At 40.5% G+C, this 27,873-nt stretch overlaps 2 protein-coding genes across 2 annotated transcripts; both read right to left on the bottom strand.

The window, feature by feature from the left end:
• Window positions 1-264: 264 nt before the first annotated feature.
• Window positions 265-20,918, bottom strand: LOC141796370 (DENN domain-containing protein 5B-like). Its single transcript, XM_074677431.1, has 21 exons — window positions 20,558-20,918; window positions 14,978-15,087; window positions 13,312-14,023; window positions 12,923-13,110; window positions 11,211-11,732; window positions 10,866-11,097; window positions 9,149-9,296; window positions 6,571-6,661; window positions 6,361-6,480; window positions 6,126-6,278; window positions 5,876-5,954; window positions 5,707-5,782; window positions 5,502-5,630; window positions 5,267-5,388; window positions 4,862-5,007; window positions 4,655-4,773; window positions 3,467-3,651; window positions 3,204-3,286; window positions 2,569-2,695; window positions 2,207-2,381; window positions 265-1,594 (listed from the first exon to the last, which is right to left on the bottom strand). Exons 1-21 carry the CDS (start codon window positions 20,667-20,669, stop codon window positions 1,411-1,413), a joined length of 3,813 nt encoding a protein of 1,270 aa, XP_074533532.1. The 5' UTR covers window positions 20,670-20,918; the 3' UTR covers window positions 265-1,410.
• Window positions 20,919-23,608: 2,690 nt separating this feature from the next.
• armc10 (armadillo repeat containing 10) lies at window positions 23,609-27,749 on the bottom strand. Its single transcript, XM_074676816.1, has 6 exons — window positions 26,894-27,749; window positions 26,494-26,639; window positions 26,224-26,358; window positions 25,955-26,131; window positions 25,514-25,585; window positions 23,609-25,352 (listed from the first exon to the last, which is right to left on the bottom strand). Exons 1-6 carry the CDS (start codon window positions 27,150-27,152, stop codon window positions 25,101-25,103), a joined length of 1,041 nt encoding a protein of 346 aa, XP_074532917.1. The 5' UTR covers window positions 27,153-27,749; the 3' UTR covers window positions 23,609-25,100.
• Window positions 27,750-27,873: the final 124 nt, after the last annotated feature.

The following is a 27,873-nucleotide window of genomic DNA, read 5'->3' as shown; positions in this document are numbered from 1 at the left end:
TCCAGTGGCTATCTGAAGGCGAGCACCCACTTGTGTCCATTTTTTAGACCGTAGCAAACTGATAGTCTTGCTGACAGATAGCCTAATCAACACTTTGTTAACTTTTAGCAAGGATTATATTCAGTTGGTGCTTTGTTTTGGTCAGTTACACTGCATGCGTATTGTAAGAAAGTAAAACCTTTTTGCCTAAGGGATAACAGATAAGTGATCTAAAAAAATAAAGTAGAACCATTTTTCATCACAGATTTGAACAATACCCAACCATCCATCATGTATTAACTTTATTCTTTAATCACACATTTCATAAATAACAATTCATTATTGCTTCCTCTAATCTGTACTTAAATGATAATAGAGGCTTGGTCTTTGTCGGTTACATAGTGCTTGCAGGGCAGTGCAGGAGACAGCATTTTAATACTTCTTTAACTGTTAAATTAAATGCAACATCAACATAATACCTATAGGGGTTTGAACAACCTGTGCTCTATGTCAGAAGACAACTGAACAGTCATTAACGAATAGCCTGACTACTGTATGTATGTATTCAGTGGAGCATGATAAATTGAATCTTTTGTTTTACACAGACAGAAAAATATGCCACAGATTCATCACAGCATAATAACAAATGGGCACCGTTCTATCAAATATATAATGAAGAAACTTATTTACAATGATAAACAGGAGGAAAAGCTTCCTATCAAAGTGGCAGAGACTATTTGAGCTGACACAATTAGGACACCAGTTTGGTTTCAGTGTGATGATTTCATGAGCACAACTCTGCAGTGTGTGACCTCAAACTGAAATAAACAAAGAGAAACAGGCAGGAGAATAATAATATACCACTATAAGATAGTGAGGTGGGGGCAGTAACTTTCCAGGGTATATTTACTAAGATATTCAATGAACAATGTCAAGAAAATGCTTCTATATAATACAGCCTGAGTCCTGACTACATCACATTAAGACATAAAACAGATTTTGGCCATGCATGTGCTTAGTTCAGATTTCAAGTGCAAGCAATACAGCAGTTGAAAGAGAGTTACAGTGGATGTAAAGTCAGGTACGGTAAATGCTGTGAGCTGTGAAAATATCAACTGTGGATGTGAGGTTATGAATGATTCTATTTCTCCTCAGGGAAACAGAATTTCACAGTGTAAACAAGCATAGGAAAAATCAGACTATTTCCTGAAGCAAATACAGAATATCAGACATTTACATCAATGAACAAGGCAAAATGTTTGGAGCGCCGGGTACCAGTGGCTTCGACTAGTCCACCGTCCTTATTTTTTATAAAGTCACAATTTTCAAGAGTCTGAGTGTATATCTGTCCACCGCAGATGAAATGATGAAATGTTGAACCCATCAGAGATCCTGCAGCAAGGGATACAGCTCTGTGAATATCTTTCAGGGTCAGAGGTCAACTCCTTTTACCAGTGCAGTCTCCAGGGTGATGGTGAACTCATTGAGTGTGTGCAGGATGCGGGAGAGTGAGTGTACAGCAGCACGGTCCTTCATCAGAGCACCGTCCTCATATGTCCGCGCTGTCAGAGGGAACGCTGCCAACAGGGGGAGCCACTGAGAGAGAAGCCGGTCCCTGTGGAAGGAGCAGGCTTGGGCTGTTAATGTGTTTAAAAATGCCCTGCAGGGTCAAGCATTTTGTTAAAGTTTTTTTTTCCAAAAGGCAGACATTTTTCCGCGTTTGATAATGTTTGAGTAAATCTGCAGTCAGCTGACGCTCAAGTTATTTGACTCAAAATCTCTTCTCCACTTGAAATAAAGCAAAGGTCAACTCATCATCAATTACTTTCAACCTTCAAAGATATGTTAGTGTCACCACCAAGCAGGGCTCTAAGTACTGAACAGCAGCAAAACCATTATTTATCGAATAAAAATGATCAGTTATATTTTGACAAATACCTTCCTGCGCAGTGTGTTTTGTTACTGGCAACGTGTGAAAAAGCAGGTGTCTCGCTGTACTCTTTGGTTCTTTCTGAGAGCTTGAGGAAGGAAACTGCGACCTTTGCTGAACATAATATGATGACCTAAATGCTTAAAGATCAAATTTCAGTGGGAAAATGTTATACATTGTTTCAAGTGTTTTTTAGTTTTTGTTTTATATTTTATTTGACAGAGACCACACATTTTCTTTGGTAGGTCACTTTTTTCTTTAACGTTGAGACTGTTTCTGTGAATTCTGAAAACTCACCTGAGTCCCAGGCAGACAAACAGCTGGAACTTGCCCTCTTTTCCAATGTTTCGTGGTGAGGCATTGATTGCATTGACGTAATGACACAGTGAGTCAACAGGTGGACCCTTTGTCAGTGTTGATCCGTGTAGATCACCCATCTGATCAGCTGTCTCTATGGAAACCACTGCCTTTTCTAAAGAAAGTGTAGAACACATGATCAGTTCATAATTTTTTACACACATTTTTTATGCATTCAGACGAGAAGAAAAAAGCAGGGCTGGGCATTTTACTGAGTACAAATTGTAATTTTACAGCCACTAGATGGAGCAAAAGGCATCTAAGAGAAGTGAGAGGTCACTTTAAATGCACTCTGCACTTACCCACAAAGTCCCAAACAAACACGTTTCTCTGGAAAAGACGGTTTGATTTGAACCCATGCAGAAGGAACTTCTCCAAAGAGAGCACCAGACCTCCTTCACCACACAACAGGACAGTCAGGTTTCCTCTCTGAGTGAAAGAAACAAGAGCAGTGTTAGCAGAGACTCAGTTAGAAAAAAGTTTATCTTAAACTTCTATAAGATCTCCAATATAAGTGATACAAGTCATTGCAATCACCAAACCCTCCTGCAGCAGAGAGTGAATTGTTTACTTCAGACCCAAAAGGGCTCTTCTTTCAAGCAATGAGAGGAAGCAAACAGCACAAAGCAAATACTTGTACATTAAAGCCTGTGCACTGAAGATGTTATTGCAAAGACTGAAGGGCCATTATAGATCAACTAAAGTGATGCATAAAGTATCTGAAGGCTTTTAACTTGCTGCTGGGATGAGAGAGGCTGGTCTGATACACAAATGAGACAAAGCGAGGGTAATGAGCCGTGCTGAGTTATAAATAACACAGGCAAGAGGTCTGATACGTCGCTACAGCGACACTGCTCTTCGCATTAAATGCTCCAGCCTCGTGAGCCCACAGGTTCAATGACTGGGGGGGCTAAACATACTCAATTTTGTGACGTACCTCTTGTTCAGGTTTGTGGAAGTGTTTAACAAGGTTATTTGCTGCCTCCCTCATGTCCTCTTGTACCTCAACAGGCAGCATTCCTGTAAGGATGAATGATAAAACAGTCAAAAAGAGAAACATGAGGATGAAATGATACATGGCACATGAGGCAGTGGACTGTGGCTGAGAGGAAAAGGTGAGCTGAATCTGTTATTGTAGTGAAAACACTAACAAGTAGGTCATCTATTGTACTAAAGAATGTGTTCTTTGTCAGGACATACTGCTTCGGCTGCCAAGTGATCCCAACACTGTCCGCACACTCTGTGAAGGGGAGGCCAGCTCCGGAGGCGTCCCTGTCCATCGGCCAGAATCCTCCTCAACACCAGGTGACAGCAGCTGACCAATGAGAACTCGCTCCAGGCTGCCATCGCCCACGCCTTTCCCCAGCCACCTACCACAGGGGAACCTGAGGGGGGAGAGACCGATCGGCAGTGTGTAAAAATGTGAAATATTTCAGATTAAATTTAGTTTGGATAGCAGAAAACAAACTACGAAGCACAACATGGATCTTTAGATCAGACCTCAGCTATTTTTTATACATGACATGACTTGAAAAGAAAAGAGCTATGCTCAAGACAGATGATAGGTGTACATGCAATTACTTTATGATACTTTGTTAACATGTGAGGTAGCTGTTCTACAATGGAAGTGATCCAGAAAGCTCAGATACCTGACAGTCAAAATTATTGAAATGTCAAATAATTTTTATTTTATTAATATTATTGTTGTTAGTTTGAATTTTATTAATTTGTTGAACTGAGTAGACAGCTAACATGGGTGCAGTATTTAAGAGGTGAAGTACCTATGGAATTATATCATTTTGTATTGCATCATATCATGTCGTACCCCATCATTTTGGGTCAAATCCTGCTGTATCCCATCTTCTCGTGTTGTGTTGTACTGTATTATCACATGCTATTGTGTGGTGCCATATCTTGTTGTATTTCAATGTATTGCATCAAATTGTAAATTTTGGTGTAGTATTGTTTTGTGTCTTATTGTCACTTCTGGTCTGGTCTGGTCACATCACATTGTATTGCATCAAGTCATATTACTTTGTTCTGTATTGTAATTCTTCACATTGTGGCTCACTGTATTATTATGTATTCAATGTTTTTGACGTACCTTGTTACAATGCACTGCATCATTTCCTTGTTTATATATACGTTTATATGTATATATATCATATCATATCTCAGTTCACATTACATCATGCTGTATTTCTATTTGATCCCATCATGTAATGACCTATCAAATCATATGGTCCCATATTTCACTTGTTGCATCATATTCTGCTGTGTTGTACCTAATCCTATCACATATCTCAATAAAATATCTCATCAGCTCGCACTTAAAGCCCCTGTGTTATGTGGTTGGGGTCAGCATTATGACTGAAGTAGGAATCTTACTTGTAGGTGTGTCCTGTGATCTCATTGTAGACCATCACACAGTCTATCAGACACTTGGCCAGCAGGCCAGAGTTCTCCTGACCCAGCTGAAGAGTGCTCAGCCTGCCCAGGTTCTTACACTGAAATAAAAAAGAAGAAACTATGTCAATATATAAGCCATGCATTTGTCTCCGATGATGACTTTGCTTCTGAGGATCACATACAAACCTGGAAATAAATCTCTTGTGTATTCTTCGGGATCTGTCTAACTCCTGAATCCCCCATTTCTCCTGACACACACACCCAAGGGTTGACTGTTGCCATTGCTATACTCAGCTTCTTCATGGGTATTATGACAACACGGTAAGGGATACCTGAGAGAGACAAGAGACAAAGAGAAGAATTGTGGTCATTAAATCATTTTCTTTACTCTTTAAGTTGTGACTTCTCTCATAAAACTGAACAGCTGTGTTTGGAAAACTGCTTCTTTTGTTTGAGGTTTCTTGTGAATCCATGGGATACAGAGTGCAATTTAGGTAAAACTCGACCCAAAGCCAACTCTCTTTGTCCTTGAAAGTTACAGACTTTCCAGTAAATTCCACCCTTTTCTCATTAAAAGTTTATTGGACTCACTGATGGAGGTAAAGACGCGTGTGAAGCAGAGGTAGTCCACAGTGTTGAGAGAGAGCAGGTGGAACAGGAACTGTTCCCTTTCTTCTTCACAGAGCAGAAATGCATGAGGTTTATACAGCTGCCTGTGAGGAGACCAGAGGAGATGGAATAGCAGGTGAGCCAAAAACATGGGACTTTTGGGTGAAATCCATAAACATTAGGCTGTTTTTTTGGTAAGTTATGAGTGACTTCTGACCTGAGCAGCTCCTGGTTTGTCAGCAGCTCTTTAAGGTGTTGAGAAAGCATTTTCTTCTCGAGAGCTAGGTGGATCCAAGCCCGAGCCTGGCCCACCTCAGACAGACCCTCACTCATGGTTTGAATGAACCTGGAAAAACAATAGGTCAGTAAAAAACAAGATGTGTTACTTAAAATGTCTTCTGCTGTGACCCTGAAGTCATTACCTCATATCCTGTGTAAGTGTTCCTCTCAGGAGCAGAGCACCATCATCAAACGTCCTCTGGTCTGAACCATTGCACCCTGGACAGACAGTGAGTTTAACACCGATGATTATTCAGCCCTTATCTCACAGATTTACACAATGAAAACAAAACATCCTAGTTGTTCTCTGACCTGGAGACTCAGCTGGTGTCTCTGATTTCCCCTGGGCCGCCTGATAATGAAGCAGATGTGACCAAAGAGCAGACTTCCCCTGTTTGGAATAAACACACTTGTCAATATTCCTCCTGTTTTTAAAGTCATGTTCCTGCCTTTATATTCATGATGTGATTTATTTTTGCATGAGGTAACACTGATTCAGATGTTTTTTTGGGTCATTTTGGCAGATTAGGCATGTTGCGATGCATGTGACTGTTTGCCTGACCTGTTTCAGCTGCAGCCCATGGCCCCAGGTTCTCTCAAGGAGGTCACACAGGCCATGGATGAGTGTGTTCTCTTGCAGGCCTGTGATATTGGCTTCTCCCTGACCCAGTTCAACACTCTCCTTCCCCATCCTCTCCATCAGCATCCGTTTCGTCTGAAGAGCCAGAGAACATGTTATGACACTAAAGAAATCAGTGAAAGCAGCATCTGCGTCATGGTACGGACAGAGCTCTTACCTTAAGACGACACTCGCTCAGAAGCCCGTCAACAAACTCTCGGTGAGTCTGAGTGACCGCTTGTGGTGACATGTCGAGGAGCTTGGACTGGCGGAGGTTTTTTCTTGCAAATGTGTGCTTCTGTGAAATGAATTTAAAGGCTCAAGGTCAAGCTCTCTAAAACTATTTGTGTGTGTTTGTCTGAAAGAGAGAGGGAGAAGGAGAGGGTACCTGTTTTTGTTCAGTGTCTGCTCCTGACTGTCCAGTCACTGTTGATCTCTTGGGGTTGCTCCTGCGTGAAGCTGTGACTCGACTTGACCACCTGTTTTCGCAGATAACATGGAAAAATTAATGTGTGTGTTTTTGTTTGGATATTAAATAAGAGAGTGATATACGGTTTCATTTTAAGTCATTCTAATCCAAGCAAAACATTCAAAAAATGCACCAAAACGAAATCTAACAGCCTGGGTGTCATCCTCAACATAGCACTACCATTCCAGACTAACATCACTAATAAGACTTCTTTTTTATATTTCCATGTATCTGACATGAATTGTGTCCTCCTGTCCCTCCTACCCAGCACTGCGGGTCTTATCCTCACCCTGGTTACATTGCCCATTGATTACAGTAGCTTCCCTCTCTTTGGTCTCCCTATCAAATCCACCTAAAATCCTTCCCTGGTTCAGAACTCTACAGCTTGCATTGATGCCATAACATTACCATCATCACATCACTCCTGTCCTTCAGCAACTTCAGTGACTCAAACACCACATCGATTTCAAGATTCTGCTCCTCACCTGTAAAGCCAACCTTGCTCCTCTGAACTCCTGAAATCTTTGTATTTGGACTGGATTATTACTTTGTATGGCTCATTTGTTGGTCATGGACACCAAACTTTTTGTGGCTTCAGTGATATTTTTACTACTTTTTCTCCGGTGTTTGTCTGGAGATCCCACATGTAACCATGGCTGCATTGGTTACATGTGAACTCAGATGTTAGCAGCCTGTAGCATGTCAATGCTAACTGGTATAAAGCCTGATGTCTTCCCACAAGGTGAGGAGAAAGAGGTGAGGATGTCATGCTGGTTCTCAGGTGTGAGCTAAGAAGTGATGACATAGACCTGTCCTTCCATCCATTGTTGTTGGGAACGAAAGATCTATTTCCAATAAGATGGACGAGCTAGCCGTGCTAACCTAGCAATAGAGGGAATACCAGAGGGCAGAGTAGCATCATGCTATTCACAGACATGGCTAACGGAGCTAACATCAGACACCAACACTATGTTGGAAGAGCCACACCTGCTGTGAGCAGACTGGGTCTAGGAGACAGAGATGGAGCATGACTGAGGAAGCTCAGTCCTGGACCCTGTGGAGGTGGAGGCTGGCTGAACTGGACAATGATGGACAAGCTGTCGTCATCTATTTTCTTATGGACCTTTTTGCACTTTCTAAAAACTTTCTTACTTTTGTTTTCTTGATTGCTGCTGTGACTTCAATTTTGTTTTACTTGTTACAATGACAATACAGTTATATTCTATTCTATTTTATTCTGCCCCTACAGCAACCCCCAGCCCCCTGCCACCCACACTCTCAAGTTATCTTCTCTAATTCACCTCACCTACATTAACAACCATACAGAGCCCTCAGTCATTCTGCCCCCGCTTTGCCTCAAGAACTCATCCCCACAAGACATCTGGAACATTGACTCTCTTTATGATTTTAAATCAAGTCTTAAACTAGTCAATCAGACCTAATTTGTAAAGCAAACATAAACTAAAATAAATGCTAATAAAACATCAAAAAACGAAATGAAAAATAAAGTACAGGTCTCCACAAAACCCTTCTCTCTCCCACCTCACAATGTCAATACAGTAAAAGAAAACTTCAAAATTAAAGATTCAATTAAAACCATGGCTGAGCTGAAGAAATGCATACCATTAAGTCTTAGTGGGGAATCACGTCAGGTCAAATAAAATGTTGAAAAACAAAAATAGAAAGCTCAGACAAACTGAAAGACATTGTTTTAATTTAGCATATCAGATTTAATACCATTTATGTACTGTATCTTTTCATGTTAATCTAATGGATCTATTTTAAACTCTGTTTTTCATTTTTTTAACTCCACCCTGTAAGGCAACCTGGAGAGGAGCCCATAAATAAAATGTCCTAGGATAATAAATTAATGTTTTCAAATTATACAAAGAAGTAGAATTTCTTTAATGAATAGTAATAAGGTCAGGAGGCTTCAGAAACTTTTAACCTAAAGCCAATAATACACCATTGATTCTGGTAATATCAAACTATTTCAATTTCAATCATTAATTGGATATTTTTGATGTAAGTACCTCACTTTTTTTTTACATTTATTTCAGCCAATAACTCCAACCACATATCCATCACTTCGAGCTTATTATTTCAATGAGACATGTATCACTGGGATAACCATTCAAACCAGGGCTAGTATGCATTCAGTATTAAGCTATTAAGCTAACTTGAAGCCACATAATTGGCAGAGCAGTGACAGAGGCAGGTCTTCCTCTGTCTTGACCAGCTAGATGTGAATGCTGCGTGAACCTGTGTGCAGTTTGAAGGAGCTTCTGTGTTGCTGAATGTCTTTATTTCTGACTGAGTTCAAACTGCTGACCAGCAGTTTTTCTCTGCTGTTTGTATCGTTTACAGACTCTTTCAAGCATTTGTCCTTTACTTCTCATCGTTAACTCCTCATATCCCTGACTTTGTGGTTCTCATGATCAGACATCACAGCTGTAATCTCTTCTCTCTGATAACTGGCAGGAAAAAAGAGGCTCACTTGTTGGAGTTTTGTCCAACGAGCACATCAGCCTGCAACTTGGGGAAATAGCCCGGCTGGTGGCGGCCCTGACCGATCTTCATGTCCAGCAGGTGGGGGTGTATGGCCGTGTGGTCTGCCTTTAGCATCCTTCGCTCGATGGCCTGAGCTGCAGAGAAAAACACAGACATGGTTCAGGTCTACTGCAGCTTAAAATGATCCAAGATGAGTCATGTAAGTGTGATGATGACAAAATACGCAGGTGGGAGTCTGACATCATCAACTCTTGAACAAATCTTGTTGTGTTCGTCGAGAAATATCCCTTTAGGTTCTTTTCTGGGAAAGCTGCAGTATGAAGGGCATCCACGGAGTGCTTGATAACATCTTTGTACCTGAGGCTTGATGTGAACAATGGCGCAGTAGATGGAGATTTAATCAGTGAAATCTCTGCTGCAAGCTCAGCAAGACTCCAGGGGAGATTTGAAACACAGACAAAGGCCTTTTTTCAGCTAATTTCATTAATCACTCATTTCCTACCAAAATATTTAGTCTATCTCTTTTAATTCCCAACTCTACCCTTCTTTTCCCCCTCTTTATCAGATAACAGTTCTTCCCTTATATATTTAATTATAAATCTGAGCTTTTGCTTTAATTTCCACTCAAGAAGAGTATGCCCAAGTTACTTTTTGAATAATAAACGTGCTGGTGCACATGCTCCCCTGAACAGAGCTTATGCAGTATCTTCACTGCTTTTCACAAAAGACAGAGAGAAAATAATGTCTGCAAGAGAGCCAAGCAACATGAGCAACATGCTGAATAAACCCGAACAGAGGAACAGATGGTGACAGATTTGCGGATTCCCTCATGAAAATCTGGCAACCACTTCAATCACATTGTGCTGCTCAATCTGCCAACCATGGGATGAATCTATTTTCTAGCCAGATCCAAATCCTAAAAAGAAACTGTTGAAGCAGCCTTAGTGACTCTTGGTTTGGAGTAGGCGCTTATTAAAACAATTATGCTCACAAAATCTGTTAACTGCGGTTTCCAAGCTGTGATGCTCAATTTACATGAAAATCTATGGCAAAGTTGAATCAAGAATTTATGTTTTAATGCAACAAACAGCAACAGGGATCTGTGACTATTACCTCCGCCAAGGAGGTTATTTTTTGGGAGAGTTTGTCTATCTGTCTGTTTGTTTGTCTGTGAACAACATAACTAAAAAAGTAACGAACGGATCTATGTAAAATGTTCAGGAGATGTTCAAAATGGGATAAGGAAGAAGTGATCTGGATCACCATCTGGATCCAGGACTCTTTTAAAGGATTCTTTATCATTGAGAGATATGGCTGTTTTGACTATATGTGTATATAACTCCACCATAAATGGTCAGATTGCTTTGCAAAAGAATACAAGACAAGGTCACCATAATTTCTGACAATTTCTGGATACTAAGATCTGGAATATAAAATATACACTGGGTAATATTTTTCAACACTGTCAGGTAACAATTTATCGTAAAAACCTGCAACTAACACCAGATTGCAGCAAACAGTCTGCTGAACATTAACGTAGGACTAAAGTGTTATGTGACAATCACAAAATGCTTGGCGAAGGTCTGCGCTCTAGTTCTTCCTTATTATTTCTTTACTAAGTGGTTTTTTTATGTGACAATAACCTTAACTGTACATAGTATAACCTCCTTTTTAGTGCCAGACTACATAATGAGTCACTTTACCTGACTCAAAGAGCGAAGTGCATTTCCTGTAGCACCAGTTGCGGGGGTCTTCTTCGTCTGTGTCATACAGCCGCTCTCGCTCCAGACGGTTGTCAAACAGCTGCTGTTGTGGCTCTCTGTCTGCCCAACGTGAAATCACCTTCCCATCCACAAAAGAGGAAAACATGGATGTCTCCAGGAAACGGGACAGGAAGTGCAGATGGGCTGCAGGCTGGACGGAGAGGAAGGAACCCTGAAGGAGAGAAAACCACAAACAGATTCATCATAAACAGGACCTGGATGAAAAAACAAATCTATGTATGATAATGAATGTATAAATCCGTGTATTGACATTTCCTGAATCACCTTGTCAAAGCTAAAGGTTCCCTCTCTGTTGCTCAACCAGGAATCCAAATCAAGAGCACTGTGGATGACAAACTCCTCATACCTCCCAAACATGGAGGCAAAGCGTCCGGCAAACACCTCCCTCAGCTGAATGTTCAGTTTTGCGTCCTTCAGCTCTTCCTCCTCCTCCTCAAACACATGTCCTAAAGTCTTCCCTCCATCTGACATCTTGTCTCCTCCACACCTACACGCCAGAGCCTGCAGCCTCTCCAGCACTGCCAGCTCCTCGCCTCCCAGGTTCCCGTTCCTCCTGTCCTCCATCAGATCCTCCAGCACCAGGCTGCTCAGGCGGGGGGACGTGGTCGCAGTGGTGGTGTTGGTGGTGGTGGTGGACTTGGTGATTGCACCACCCTGCGGAGGGAGTCCGAAGCGCAGCAGTACCTCACTCAGCTCCTGGATGAGCTCTGTCTGATCTGGGAACACGGGGAGGTCCTCAGGGGCTTCAACGCAGTGGTTGTCAATGTCCACAAAGCAGAGGTTGGCCTGCGTAAAGAAGAGAAGCACTTTTCAGCTGGTTTCTCCGTCAGATAATCACAACAGGTTCACCCATCTCAGTGCACACACTCATTCAGCACAGGAAGACAGAGAGTCTGAGCTTTAACATCCAATTAAGATCAGAAATGAAGATTCTCATTTAAATAGATTCTCTAGGTTTCGTCATGATATGCCCTCTGGGGATATCTGCATGTGGGGGATTATACGATTACTGCAATCTCTGCAACAGGAAACGCCATGGAAAGCTGCATATCAGGCGTTCACACAGAATCAGAAACCTGTGCAGATAAAGAAGCTGGGAACCATTTACAGAGCTGCAAGAACCATTTAAAAATAGTGCTTCTGTAAGCAGCAGTGCAGCACAGCTCTGTCAGCAGCAGTGAGACCTTCAACAGTGACCTCAGGCTGTCAGTTTGCAGCCTCCGGGGAAGCTGGGAGACGAGATGTAGAGCGGTCAGTGGCAGGCATCCTTTCACAGTGTGCACCTTCATCTACCCAGTTAATGTCTCAATTTTTACGCAGTTAAAGCATCTCTTTCAATCAATCAGAAGACTTCAGAGATCTTATAAAATGTTCCTGCATAATTTAAGTTCATGTACTGTTTGAACTTATCTTCCCCCTTTTGGATGCACAAAATATAAAAAAAACTCAAATCAAATTTTTAACACACTGAAAATATTCTTTGCAAATTACTCGTACTACATTGAAAGAGTCAAGAAACAAGCGCTAATCCTTAATTGGCATTAATTATTCAGCAAGTCCCATTTTCTGCGTCCTTCAAACTCTGCATTTTTGCTTTCAATCCCCCCAAGGTCTCGTTCAACTGCCTCCTTTCTGGGGCAGCACAACTTCAAAGAGGCTTCAGAGAGAGATATTCATGCAGCATAAAGTGATCTCGGATTCAGGACTAGGTTCACAAAGGAAGGGGGGAGGGAGGAGCGGCGCTTTGAGGAAATATCGTCTCGACTGGCCCAGAGGAAGAGGGCAAACTGTCACGCATGCACCGCAGAGCAGATCAGCAAATAGCTGTGAGAGCTTTGAGCAAGGTTTATTTTATTTAATCCATTTTTATATCCTTTGATGTGTATGTTTGTGCCTGCACACTAGAACTGGCATGTTTTCCCAAAAAACAACAGAGACAAATAGACAATATGGAGGATGTTTGTTTACGTCTGTACCTCATGTGGTAGGTGGAGGGAGGATCTCTGAGCTCCGACTCTGCGCTGGATGCCCATCAGAAAGGGCACAGGGGCGTCCAGGAGGTGATGAAGCGGAGTAGAAACAATGGGAAGGTAAATGTGTTGCCACTGGAACGGGAACAGCAGTGTGGAAACACCTTCTGCCACTGTCATCAAACGCTGGTAATCTGAAGAGAGAGACAGAGACATAAGCATGAATGAATCATCTGTCATTACTATGGGTGGAAAATATTGCCATGTGTACAATACTAATTAATCACTGCCACTGTGGGTGTTTAGGACTGTTTTATTTTTTTTTTGCACAAAGAATCATATCACATAGGAAACAACAGTTTGGTTGAATGTAAAGAGCTTTATCATGTGCTTACCTTGAGAATAAAGCAAGACTTGTGTCTCCAGAAGTGCACAAGTGAGCAGTTGCACCATATTGTCCACACCCAGCAGAGAAAAGGCCTCTCCCAGAGAATACTCCCCCAGGGGGAGCTCACCCGGCCCAGGCCGCTGGCACAAGATGGGTCCCTGCACTCCATGGAACCTAAGTGACCTGCCAGGTGGAGGCAGGGGCACCTCGTATAAGATGTTATGGATGTAGCTCTCCAGAGGAAGGGGTGGGGCTGATTGTGAGCTCACAGCCTGGTGCAGCTGAGAGAGAAACTGCCGAGCAGCTTGAAGGAAGGGGAGCGGCGTGAGGAGACAGAGGGCTTTAGACACGTACAGAGTGTCTCGCGCTGGATCGAAGGAACCCGCACAGCCCAGGCAGGAGGACACCCCGGCCAGAGACTCTGCGTCTGACTCATCCAAGCTGCTCATGAGCGAGTCCATGCTGGAGGTGGAGGGTGAGGAGGTGGATGAAGACGAGGAGGGTGAGGAGGCGGATAGAGCAGAATGGTGCTCCACGTGATGCATCTGGTAGAGAGTCTGCATTGCTGTGATGATCTGAGCGCTCGTCACCTCCTCGTAGAAGGTGTGGACGAAGCCGTAGGAACGTGTGCCGTCGTCAAAGGACACAGTGAAGGAGTGAAACTGGGGATCTAGTCTATCAGCCTGTGTGCAGAAGGAGAGACCCCTCGGCATGCAGAGCTGGGGAGGAGGATGAGGAAGAAAGAAAGTGAGGAGAAATAAGAGAAAATAATTAAAAAGCTATTAAACTGTAACTCTTGGAGATGACTTCTATAAATAATAAAATTCAAATAAATATGATGTACTTTTCAAATTTATGAAAGAGTTTTTTGCTATTAATTTTCGCTAACATAGAAAAGAATGACTACGTAGTGAGTCACTGAAAGTTGGCATTCAAGTGACATTGTTGAAGAAATGTTTCATAAAAAAAGGATTTCTGTTATTATAAATAGACATGCACCGATCGATCGGTGCCTATTTTAAGAAATCAGTGATCAGGGATCAGTGATCGGCCCATCCTTACATATGAAACTGATCTTATATACCCCTGGGAAGGTCTGACAGCCAGCCATTGTTGCTTTTTGCTCTGAGACCTAAAACTTGTGACATTTTATTGTTTTTTTAAGTTAAAACATAAAGATTTTATTGTTTCACGGGTATTGTTCAATGATTTTCAATAAAATAAGATTGGAACATTGAAGTTACATGCTGTCAGTTATAAAAAATAAAAATTGGTATCGGCCCAAATCAGTATCCCCAGGTCAGGCTTTTGAAAGATCGGTGACTGGCCAGAAAAGTGTGTTCGGTACACCCCTAATTAAAAATAAAAAATAAAATCTTAAAGACCTCTGGAAGCACTTAATACTTCTGATATAAACCTATGCTCTAATCGTCCTGCCCTGCATTTACATCAGAGATGAATTAAACTTTCAAGTTATTCCAAACAAAGGCAGAAAGGACAATTATATTTGTTAAACAACAACACATATGTCAGACTTTTCAAGCTAATTTTTTGACATGTAACAGCTGCTAGTGTAAACAAAGCACATACTGTCCATCATCATCCTTTCATATCTGTGAGAAACTAAAAATATCATAAAGCAGTAACATTGTGTGTGATATTCAAGGTCTCACCATGTTGACAGCATCTTTGTTGAAGGGGTTCCTGTCCGTGTTTTCAGGGTAGTGCACCAGAACCTTCGACTTGAAGGACCGCCGAATGGGGCTCTGCTCAAAGCCTTCGCCTGAAAGGCAGCAGGAAAAAAAAGAAAGTCACGGGTTATTGTGTTAGTACAGACGGATCTTTGCCCTTCATTGCTGCTAAGTCAAAATCACAATGAAGCAAAAAGGACAGAACATTTGATGCTTTTGTAACGACAGCAGCTTTGATTTATGAAAAAGCCCAGACTGGACGACCTTGTGAATCTGTTGTTGGCGGTGAGAAGCATTCTGCATAGACAGAAGGAAAAACCCTTCCAAGGGTTATGTAACTCAACTCATTACCATACAGATAGACTGGAAACGCAGCATAGCACCCCTCGTCCCTGACACACTGCAGCAGGAAACTCTGTACTCATAAGGAGAGTGCACGAGATGCTGCTTCTTCATCCATCAAGAGGAGAAAGGATGAAAGATTTTTTTATAACAGTTACCTCCATGTGTAAAGACTGAACTTTCAGCAAATGCAAGAAAGTGTTCACTTTATATTCCAGGTTTAACAATGCAGGGATTTCACACATGGTTCTGTGAGGCTCAGGTTTCTCCTCCGAGTCTCTGCAGCCTGTGTCAGCTCCCAGCTCCTGTTACATACAGAATCCTGCCTGTGTGAGCAAAGTGAGTGATGCTGCTGAGACAGATGTAACAATAAAGTGTTTGCATGATTCAGTGAATGTGAGAGTGTTAAACTGGCAGCCATAAATGAGGGATTTTCATTATTCATCTCCATTGTAAGGGATGCCCTTGAAAAGAGTGTGATGCCTAGATGAAGCTGACATCAAGACAAGAACAAAATCTACTCAGCAATCTTTGACATTCTGTGTTTCCATGATCCTGCAACTACTGCAGATTTATTTAAGAAAACTGTGTTGACAGCAAATCTGTAACGTGTTAACACAGCTCTTAAGGATGATATTGTCATGGGGCGACAGTATGCATATACTTCATTAAATGAAAAAAAAAAGGAAGCATCAGCCTTTAAGAGCATAAAACCTTTTAAAAGCCTCGATAATGTGTCATATCATCACCACTAAGAGCCAGGGAACATGAAACAGAGATTCTTTCTGGTAGTCTCACTCAGCATTCAGGAGCATCACCTCACCTGCCTACAAGATGACGCACAGAGAGGACGCTGCGCTGCAGGCAGAGCGAGGAAAAAGCCCCGCTTCACGACAAACCGAGACACGCTGCTTAGTGAGACACATAAGCTAATGGAGGTCTGACGGTGAGTCAATGCTCACCGGAAACAAATTGGTGTCAGCACAGAGAAGCAGAAAACGACCACCCAGTTGCCATGGTAGCATCTTGTGGCCTTGAAGATCGCCATTAAGGCAAAGCTACGTCATTTTACGTTCATCATCTAATACAATCAGAGGCAGCGCACTCACTAAAGAGCAGGCACAGACTGTTTGTTATCAGATCTGATGAAGAGGGAGGTTTGTTTCAGTGAGAGGATGAGCGCTAAAATGCCTGTTTCTGATGGGCTGTAATTAGCATCAGCTACACAAACATACATGGTGGAAACCATGGGAGAGCCACTGAGATAAAGACAGTTGTTTTTCTAACAAGCTAAATAAATCCAAATTTAAAAAAATAAAATAATAATAATTGCCCCACAACACGTTAAAAAGTAGGACAACTGTCCATCACAATTCCTGAAAACCAAAGGCAACACCTTGAAACTTATTGCTGGGTCCAACCAGCCATTACAACCTGAACTAGTTTTAGTTTGCATTAATACTGATATGTATAAAGTTATTTTTTTTTGCATTTCTGAGTGCAGATTGAATGGCACATGTGGTTAGCTAATCAACCATTATTTAAGTCAAATTACAAATATTACTCTCATACATGTGAAAGGTGTTGTATCAAGTCTGGTGTGCCTTCTTAAAAAAAAACAAAAAACAAAACGAAACAAAACAAACAAAAAAACTATTCAGAGTACTTTTGAAAATCCTCAAAATGTATTTTTAAAATGCATGAGTGCACTCAGGACCATATTGGTTTGCAATATGCCACAGTATATTTATTTATAAATGTTTCTTAAATCTCATCAACTCTATAGTGGAATAAACTTGATGAATCAGTAACTAAAAGTTCAGATGACTTGGCTAAATTTTTTGGAACAAATGTTTAGCTTTTTTTTAAATCAACCAACGAGACTCACGATGAATAAAAGCTACCTCACTGGCATAAACACAGTTTACTGTGAAAAGAAAGGAAAATCACGATAGATGGTCAGTTGGTAAAACTGATAAATGTCAGTCGGTGTAACCAACATTTCTTGTAAAAAAGCAAATTAGTTTTAAAAAAATTACCATAAAAATGATTGTATCACTCTACTACACTGTAAAAATGATATTTAGACTTATTTTAAACCAAATAAACCAAAAATAGAGAGAAAACATTGATGTCTGTGGTAGGGCTGGGTAATGCTTTTCTTCCCATTCCATTCTTTTACAATGTTTGGGGTGCTGATTTGTTTTTTAATTGCGATTCTTCAATATTTCCAGTTTTTGTGATATTTAGTTTGCTTTTTTTCACACCAGATCATGTGAAAAAAAAATTGAACGATGATGATGATGATGTCTACAGACTACATCAGGAGCCATAGCTCACCAGAAAAAAAATGCACGTCACATGTGAGTTAGTTTTTAACATTTCTTAAGGGGATCTGACATCTCCATTTTTTTCAACTCAGCTTCTAAACAAAGACTAAAAAGGACTTAAATTTGAAAAAACCTAATTTTTTTAACAAAAGAAGTCATGATTCAAAACCGTTAAACAAAAAATACTGGTACTTTGATGTGCCCCCCTGTCTATGGCATACTAACTTGCTCAGTACAACAAAACCCATATTATCAAGGAAGGTGAATTAATTAATACTTGCCATGCTTTTGTAGTTACACTATTTCACAATTTATTTTGACTAATTCTTAAATTGGTTTCAAATTGTTGAAATGTCATATAAAATACTATGACACCAACAGAAATTAAAACTACATTTTTAAACAGATAAAATGCTGTTGTAAAAAGTTTAAAGTGTATTTTTGATACCAACTCTTATTAGTCACTGTCCCTTATATTATATCATATAATATTTGTCTTTCATATAAAGTGGAGTAAAATCATGAGATTTTTCCTGAACAGTAATACTTAAATAAAGTACTGATACTCAAACATGTACTGGAGTACATTCAATTTGTTACTGTCCACTACTGATCCTCCCCATGTTAAAGTCATTACCAATGCCACTGTAACGTGGGTGTTTTAAGTTTTTTAAAGGGCATTTTGAATTTTTATCTCTTGGTGAAAACATTCATCACAAAAGATTTATAGCCCCAAAAGACCCTCCTAAACAGGGACACTTAATCGGTGATGATTGAGTGCTCCTTAATGCAGGCATCTGTCAAATTCACCCCCACTGACATCCCCCTCTGTCACATACATCATCACATCAGTACATGAGATTTTAAGGGCAGAAACAAAGAGCGGAGAGAGATTAAAATGGCACTAACTGACACTTTTTAGATTCAGACAATTAAAGTGACACCATCTTTTCCTGTCTACCCCAGATATATCAAAGAAAAGTGACACATATTTCTCTTTGTCTCAACCTGAAAACACAGACAAGGTACTGAGCCTAAAATAAAAGGATGAAAGTAAGTGTGGCGAGCCCAAAAATAAGATAAGACCGTCTGGAATTTCTTTTGTTGTTGGGACACGTGCAAAACATCTCAGTGCAGTCTGTTCAGCATTACAAAGCAGCACTCAAATGTTCGGTCAGGGAGTTCTTGCCCTCCACTGATGTCATCCCCCTGTGACAGGGTGCTGAAGCCCCAGCCTTCCAGCGTGCCAACAGGCAACGTCATGTGAAATTTGATTAGGCTGCAGAAAACACAGTAGCATCTATTGAGAAGCCAACAAGAGCAGATTGTTTCTCTGTAGGCATTCACTAATTACACACACACACACACACACACACAATCAGATACTGCACCAGCTCACACGTCTAAACACTGATGGAGCTGTATGTACATAAGAAACAGTAAACATCTATGGCTCTGCTGCAATTTAAAGACTATGAATGTGGAGGATGAAATCCCTTGAAAGGAGCAGAGCCCCCTGCTGCAGAGACGACCTGCTGTTACATAAGCAGATTGCTGGAGCTCAGATATACTCGCCAGTGGCAGCGCTGTCATCACTGCAGGGAGCCAGCTATCAGAGTCCGCTTTGGTTATAGAGAGAGCACCAAATAATCTGCGGTTAGGCTTTGCTTTCCAACATGATCCAGGCTGGTTTGCTTTTTGCTGGAAGACAATAAGCAATCAAGCAGGGGTAGGGTCCAATTTCAGCCCAATTAGAATGTGATCTACAAGAAACGATCAACAAGAAAGACAAGAACAATACAGGGTGGGACTTTACAACTTCAACATGGTAGTCATGTTGAAGTCATCGGTATTCAGCGCATCTGCATCCATGTTTGACACATAAAGACTGAGACAAAAACACGTCACCAACAACCCCTGGGCCGAATCTGTCCTCACCTCATCCAGCAGCATGTCAACACCACGGTGCAGAGGGAGCTTGCACCACCTGATACCTCTATCTCTAACATCCTCACATAAACCACCACAAGCAGCATCACTGCAGCTGTTATCCCTGAGGCAACCAACATCACAGCCCTCATTTGTGAAATAAGACAGAAGAGTGATGTTTATTAACTCTGGTAAAACAAAGGGTCACTGTTTTTTTTTTTTTTTTAGAACACTGCACCATCAATCTCACAGATTATCACTGCTGTCAGATTCACTGAACAGTCTAATCTGGGAGCTCCTGTGTTACCCATGAACCACCACTGCCTGTCTGGATGGCCCATCTGTGCTCCAGTTTTGTTGGAAGGACGGGATACTGTTGTTCTCCTCTCTGTTAAAACAGTTTTCTGCTGTATCTTTCTCATCGTGGTAAAACAAAGCCTTACTCTCAGTGCTGTCTAACTGAAAATACAATGACAGGAAGTGCAGTGTGTTTTCTCTAAGGAGGGCCTACACAAAGGGACAAGACGCTGGGGTCATTTGGTGTTATTATTAATTTAATTTCAACCAAACAGGGAAGATAATATTATTAGTTTGCATTTTAAGTATGATGTGGGTCTTTTTGTTATCTGGCAACCTACTCACACTCTGTATTCTTTCTTTAAAGATGAATTCAAGAAAATGAAAAAAAAAAAAAAAAAATCATCCAAATTCTTACACTGCTGATTTAAATGTCACTGTTTTCTTAATCATGGGCCCTAACGCCTGATTCTGGTGTCATACTGTCAAAGAGGGGACGACAGGAATGTGACGTCCAATCAAAACATGTTGAAATGGATGTCAAACAAACAGGCCTTCGTTCATCGGTTAATATTTTCACATAAAGCCTGACATTAACAAAAACCGAGATGTGTCTGTATTTTGTAATGTTGATCCTTTCCTGTCATATTTAAAGGCTATGTACCTGCTCCATCGTCTGGCTCCAGGCCCGTTTCCGTGTCCACCCCACACACAACAAAATAGTGGGCGAAACGGCAAGAAGCCGACCCGGTGCTCGATCCTGCGGTCCCGTTCATCCTCGTCGCGTTAAAATGGTGTGAGAGCTCCGCTTACTTCTCCTAGAAGTGGTGGATGTGCATAGCTGTGGGGTGGCTAATCCGAAACGCTGATCCTGATCCGTGCGCTGGCTGCTGCTCGGCTGCCCGCCTGTGTGGACTGATCCTCGGTGTGACTCTGCTGGAGCAGCAGAGGATCCAGAGATGGTCATCCAGGCTGTTCGGAGAAGGGAGGGGGAGGAGGAGATGAGGCAGTGTGTGGGCCTGTGAAGAGAGGGAGGGAGGGAGGAGACAAAAGACCTGAACGCATCATCAGTGCGAAATCAGCCTCGTTGTTCACGGTGCTGTCCTTAATCGTCATCATTTACGCCCACATTACAAAATTATAAGAAGATAAAGAGTCATTTATCATCATTAACATCAATGTAACCATATTATATATATATATATATATATATATATATATATATATATATATATATATATATATATATATATATATATATATATATATATATATATATATATACACACACACAGGGGCTTATTTAGTCATTTGGGGGCCCAAGGCAAACCCAGTCAATGGGGCCCTCCATGTCCTTGTAACTCATCTTCCTCAGAGCTAGACTGGCCTTCCCTGGGTCCACTGTCTCTTTCCGAGAATCAAGGCATGAGACGGTGCTAATCTTGTACATGGTAACTTAATGCAACTAAATGCATTTCCTCAAGTTCTGTACTTTAGTTTGATTTTGAAAAAAGTGAATACATAATTTAGTCCACTTTGTCCTGGTTTTGAAATCTTTTATGGTCAATTGACAGCTTATTTGTCCCACAGTGGGGAATTTACAGAGAAACAGTGACAAACAAGAAAGTATGAAGTGAAAAACATTACAAGGGGTAAATATTGAAAAAATAATTTAGTAAAGAATAAATATGTTAATATCAAGCACAACATAAAACTGGAAAAAAAAAATCTACTGAAAGAGGTGATATTTACAGTTACCATACTTTTTGGTACTGTTATTTTAAAGTTAATGTATTTTTATTTGACCCCCTGTCCAGTGAGTTATGTATCCCAAAAAGAGATTTTGTACAATAATGTTAATCACCAACTCAAAAAGTTTGATTTTGAGAAAATTATCCTGTTTCCTGGGCTAGATAAAGTCTTTAAAATCCTAAAAGTCGTATATGTTTATCTCAAATCTCAGAGCAACATTGTTTTTTTTTTCTGACTTGGTTGAAAATAAGAAAAAATGGGAAAAAAAGTTTTTTTTTTACCTCTTTCTTCCTGAATCAAATTTTCAGATGTACTGTAACATGGAATAGCCCATTGAATAAGAAGGGAGGGGGAGTACCCAAAACGATTAAAGATTAAGCCTTTTGATGTATTGTGAAGCATGTGAAGTAAGATTTAGAAAAAAGAAATGCTTTCAACCGAAGAGAACTTCATAAATCAGTTTTTAAGAGATGCTTTGGGGGCCCCTGGGAATCTTGGGGACCGAGGCAACTGCCTGTGTTGGCCTAATTGTAGCTACGGCCCTATATATATATATATATATATATATATATATATATATATATATATATATATATATATATATATATATATATATATATATATATATATATATATATACACACACACCAATAACTCAAGGATGACTGTTAGGTTGCATGACGTGGACAATTTTTTTGTGACTGAGGCTGAGCTCTGAAATATGGAAGCCCGTTTGAGATAGGTAAAATGAATATAAATAAAAAAAATATATTTACTATGCAGGAAAACAAAAATAATTAAATATACTTATTTTTATTTAGGGATGCATGGATATGAAAATTTTGGCCAATACAAATATCCAATATTAATATTGCTGTTATGACCGGTCAACTGATATTGACCGATATCAATATTGAAAAAAATAAAAAAATAAAACAATCTGCAATGATGTGTCAAGGTAATTCAGACAGAAAGAGTGGTGCGATCGCAGAAAAAGACGACCACTGAGAGAATCAAAAAAAGGAGTGCCTGAGATGAACACATTTTTTTTGTTTTTTAGATCAAAAACAGGAAGAGAGGTGTTAAAGAAAAGGGTCCACTCTTCTTTGGTAGTTTTGGTGTTTTCATAGTCATAGAAAACAATATTTTTGGGGTCTTGAAAGATTGTTCAAGATGCTTTGAAAATGGCCAGCAGCTAAAGAGTAAATATTGGCCCACTTTTACACATAAGTAGATGCCGATATGTTAAAAAATTACCATCATTGGCCGATACCTATATCGATACCAATATATAGAGCATATTTGTAATGGGCTAGTGCAAAAATATTGAAGAAAATGAACCTATGGTGTGAAGTTTGAAAGAAGGTAACTGTGTATATTGTCCTGAACTATGTTGTTGGAAATATGGAAACCAGTGCTCCTTTACTGAACACCAAAGGAACTATAAAATACATCAGCTCAGATTGTTCTCCATAAAGTTTGATTCCCAAATGATCCAACTTCATGGAGAATAAAAATTAATGTGATGGTTTTCCCTCTTTTACCAAAACAAAAGTCCCATATCTCAGTGGAAGTTGCAACTCTGTGGTTGATCAACAATATGGACATTTTTTGACCCAAAGTTTAGCTTGAGGTGCAATCAAAAGTTAAAAGATCTTTTGTTTAAAAAAAAAAATAACAAAAAGGTGCTTTTTGGCCCTTGATTTGTAGTCATGCAACAAGAGTCATGAATGAAATCTCCACATACAGCCAAAGATATGTGATAAACAGCAGAGAAGAGCCTCAAAGTGCCGTCTTCAATTCAGATCTTGTATATTAGTCTCTCGCTGTACATCACATCTGTTGGATTTCAAACACAAACACAGAAAAAACTAAAAGACGGAGCTGAGACTCAAACAGCAGACGAAGCATGTTTCATGTTTGATAGAAGAAAGACAAATGTAAATATTCAATATGAGTCGCTTTGTGTGTTTATTTAATCACACAGAACAAACATATTCCTCAACTTGTAGGCAAAATTCTGACTAATGTCACTAAATAAATACAATAATCTAGGTCACAAGTAAATCAGCCTTCTGCTGTTTCTGTTCTGGTAAACCATGTAGCCTGAGAAATCTTTAGGATTTGGGTTTTAATAAAGTCAAAACGTAAAAATGTGCAGCATTTATCAACATCCGGACTGGCTCATGCTATAAAATCATTGCATAAAAATCATAATCTGAGATTTTCATCACTTTTTTTCATGCAATCCATTTGACAAAACCCTTTCTCTTGGAGTATTTTGTTCAAATGTCAGCAGTCAGGTTTACAGCTCCAGTCCTCAAACTCCTGTCACCTGTGCAGTCTGTGTTGTTACATTAATGGACAAAATTAACATGAGGGTTTAACATTTAATCAATGCTAGAGCAACCACTTTATCTATAAAACAGTTCAGTAAAGTTGAAGGAAAACCCGTCATCATTTTTTTAAAGCAGAATATTTGCACAATGCATGTGGCAGTAAACATGGTTACAGCAGCCCAGACATCCTCTCCCCTGTGACATCCTCCTGTTCCTTCCCGCAGGGTTCGCAGCTGACAGATTCAACAGCAGACACACCACTAGGGTTTCACAGCTGTTGTTAGTGCACCTTGAAAGTTAACTATAGCAGTACCACAGAAGTTGAAGCAGAGTTTGAATTCAAAGGTCTTCATACCTTGAAACATGATCCAGGGTCTAATTGGCCAAACATCCAGCATCTTGCCCTCACTTTAGTCATGACACAGATTCTCGCATGGAAGAAATTTAATAATTCATCCCTCAGTCATTTGAATAAGCCCGTGAGCTTTAAATCCAGAAAAACAACAATCTACCGAGGACTGGAGCTGCAATAAATCCATTCATCTTTGTCTCCAAGGCATGCTCAGGTGTGCAGCACAAAACCTCTTCAGCTCTCCATCTCAGTGTCTCTATAGATCCCAGAGCAGTTTGGCTCATGCTGCAAAGGTCATTCAGACACATTCCTCTTAGAAAACGTTTGGCAGTGGGTTTGGAAATGAAGAAATTTCATCTGGAATACACCTTCAGAAAAGCAGGTCAAGTTCTCAGAAAGAAGGGCACTCTGGAGCTTTGAAGGAAACTAGTCTCTGGCAATGAGAAGAAACTCTTGCTGGCAGGAAGAAAACATAGAAACAACTGTTTTTTTTTCCGGCTTTGTGCAACCCATTGCTAATAAATAAATGTCGTAAAAGAATTGGAAATCAGAGAAAGAGAGACTTGTGAGGCAAAATAAATAACTTTGGTGTGTGGCAACAGTATCAATAGAGAGGACACTGAAGGGGGTGCAGCAGGCTAAGCAGCCCACTTCTTTCAAGATATTTATGTCAACAGATTTAGAATTAAAGTGAAGGTTTGTGGCTTTGGTGGGGTGTTTAAAAGCTAATGCTGTGCATGATTAAAGAGTGCAGAGTTTAAAGTCTACGTCAATACACGAGCCACCTGGGCCTGAATTTCCCCATCAGGGTGTGAGAGAAGTTGAACCAGTCTGCTGTGAAGCTGAGAGGACTCGTCTAACATGACCCGGAAGAGACAATCCTGCTTCCGCCTCAGTTCATCAGCCACCTGGGCAGAAGGTCTCCAGGCCTTTAAGTTCCCTGCAAACATCAGCAGTCGCAGAAGCACTGCAGAGGCTGTCCGAGCATCAAACAGAAGGACGACAGAGGCTGGGGCCTGGAGAAAAAAAAACATAAACACACCAACATATGGACTTGTGATTCAACATGGAACTCCTGCCGAAAGAGTCACTTGAGATAGAAGAAAAGTGAACTGAACAGGTAATGACTTGACACAAGGATGAAGAGAGAACACATGCCATAATCTGTCTTTCTTACCTGAGCTTGAACAATGTCATCCATTATATCTGGATTAGATGACAAATTCACCAAAACTTTTAGAGCCTGAACCTGAAACACAGATATACCAAGTGCTTTAGCAATGCTGCATTTACAGACTAAGTACTCACTTTTAAAGCACGACCTACAGCTTCTTAAGTTTTAGAATACTTCATGATCAAGGTAGAGCGATTTTGATAAAATTAGTGCAAAAATATTGAAGAAAATGAACCTATGAACCTTTCCAAATAGGAAAATAATCACATTGGGCTTGAATTGTGACCTTACAATAAAAACTAAAATAAAGTTGTCAGATTTAAGAGCTAGGGCACCCATCATAGAGAAATAAAGGTTTAACAATCACACTGCTAAACGCTATAATAACTGATTTGAAAATATATAAAGCTGATTAACTAAATTGAGCCTCAGAAAGATACGAACCTGCAATGCTTCATTGCTAACAACAAGCAAAGAGAGTAAAAGGGTGACTGAATCCTTCAGTAAGTGTTGATGTTTATCTGTGACTGACAGATTTGTCAGCAGCCTGAGAGCACCAAGCTGAAGGTCCGAATTCACTGGTGACACTTCAATAAGCTCCAGCACTTGTGGCACATATACCTACAACACACAGTTTGCTTCATTTAGATTCAAAATGATTAAACTCTGCAACTGATGGCATGATATTCATGGTGTACTGTACAAAAGCATACCTTAATCTGTTCTTGGTTTTGGATGTTCATACACAGATTATTTAAAGCATTCAGAGTCTGAATTCTAACTTCAGGCACAGAGTCAGAGAGGAAACCAGCAATGATGAGAATTCCTTCATATTCACGGATTAGATTCTGTGAGGAAGAAAAAAAAGTTTTGATGTCTAACTCACAAGAAGTGTAAGATTTACAACTTTTGTTACAACCATAAACAAGCAATTACAGTATCCTTTGCAGATGCTTTCAAAGCAATATTATACCTTACTGTACCTGATTCACTGTGAAGGCAGCTGCATTCCCTAGTGTAACGAGGATCCTGCATCTGTCAGATGGATTAGTGCTGGTCTGCAGAAGAGACAGCAGCATCTTCAAGTGCTGTGGGTCCAGGTTGTCAGGGGACTGGTGGATGATTTCACCTGTTAAATAGGATTAGAAATGTCACCAAGGAAGGAAAAAATTACTCTGCGCCTGATAAAGCCACAAGAATAATTGTCAGCACATTAAGGGAATGAGTACGGGATGCTGAGGGAAAGCATTTTGGTCTCCAAATATCTGGATTTAAAGGATTATCTGAGGATATCCAGTTTGAGCAAAGAATGGTATAGATAGTCTTTAAAAGAGCATTGTTAGCTTATTTTACAAGATCAGCATTTTGTTCTTTTTCTTTTACCAGATGTTACGTCCGCAGGTCGGGGACACACAACGTCCAGTCCAGATACTTTGGCCAGCAGGCTGCCCGGCTGTAGGGTAACTTCGCCGGGAGAACCGCTCCTGAGACCAGGACTTTCACTGGGGAGACTTTTCTTGTTCCTCCTGATGCCTCCCATGCTGATCAGTTTGTATATCCCGTATGAGGCTCCAGCTCCAGCAACTATCCCAAGCAGAGCTCTCATGTTGCCGATCCTTGGAGCAATACTTCCATCACCCATGCTGCTGCAATCCCTTTAGCTAAGCCTTGCTAGCTAGCTAACGCTAAAATGTTTCGAATCAAATCTGTTAACTCTACAGCGAGCTAACCTGGTAGATGAGTTAACTAGTACCGATGATAACCAGTCGATGTTACTGCAAAGCCCATCCAAATGAGTTTGAATGAAGGCATTGTTCCTAAAACTGGAGAAGTTTGCAGACAAGCTACAGTTGTCAACAATGCTCTGTTGCCTTGTTCCGGGCAGCTCGTGTTGCCAGGTTGGACCGGAAAAAGTAATCCAAGTAAGAGCTTAGCTAAGTCTCCATCTCCACACCAATATACAACGTAAACCAGACGAAAATATGCAGTTGTATCCTCTAATGGTTTGTAACATAGCCGTAAGATGTTTTCAAAAAAGTTTTAATTGCGTAATAAAACACATTTATGTGTATGTAACATATGTTCTGACATTTTATCTTAAATTTGAGACATTATCTCAATTTGATTGTAATTTCTTACCCAGCCATAGGTGGAGCGAATTTAAGGCTCTTCATTTAGTGCTCCCGTCGATAAGCTATCTAAATCGGTGGAGGGCCCCTGTTTCTGTCTTATCCCGAGTCGACCACATGATGGCTCTCTTTCGCTGCTTTTCTCCTACTGAAGAAGGCAACAGCTCAAAGAAAGATGACAAGTCACTGAAGAAAAGACGGAATCAATTCCCCACATCCTATAACTGTACTACT

The sequence above is a fragment of the Halichoeres trimaculatus genome, unplaced genomic scaffold (genome assembly GCF_033239565.1).
Source record: "Halichoeres trimaculatus isolate MK-OKI-2021-1 unplaced genomic scaffold, fHalTri1.1 fHalTri1_scaffold_10, whole genome shotgun sequence".
In the NCBI taxonomy this organism is placed as follows: Eukaryota; Metazoa; Chordata; class Actinopteri; order Labriformes; family Labridae; genus Halichoeres; species Halichoeres trimaculatus.
This window is presented reverse-complemented; position numbering and strand designations above follow the sequence as displayed.

Coding starts and splice junctions, on each gene's coding strand:
- LOC141796370 (XM_074677431.1), bottom strand. CDS start 20,669: ATGAACGGGACCGCAGGATCGAGCACCGGGTCGGCTTCTTGCCGTTTC. Junction 13,111..13,311: donor AGTCTTGCTTTATTCTCAAG/GTAAGCACATGA, acceptor CTCTCTCTTCAG/ATTACCAGCGTTTGATGACA. Junction 6,662..9,148: donor GTTGGACAAAACTCCAACAA/GTGAGCCTCTTT, acceptor CTGCGAAAACAG/GTGGTCAAGTCGAGTCACAG.
- armc10 (XM_074676816.1), bottom strand. CDS start 27,152: ATGGGTGATGGAAGTATTGCTCCAAGGATCGGCAACATGAGAGCTCTG. Junction 26,359..26,493: donor CTGCCTTCACAGTGAATCAG/GTACAGTAAGGT, acceptor TCTTCCTCACAG/AATCTAATCCGTGAATATGA. Junction 25,586..25,954: donor TTAGCAATGAAGCATTGCAG/GTTCGTATCTTT, acceptor TCTGTGTTTCAG/GTTCAGGCTCTAAAAGTTTT.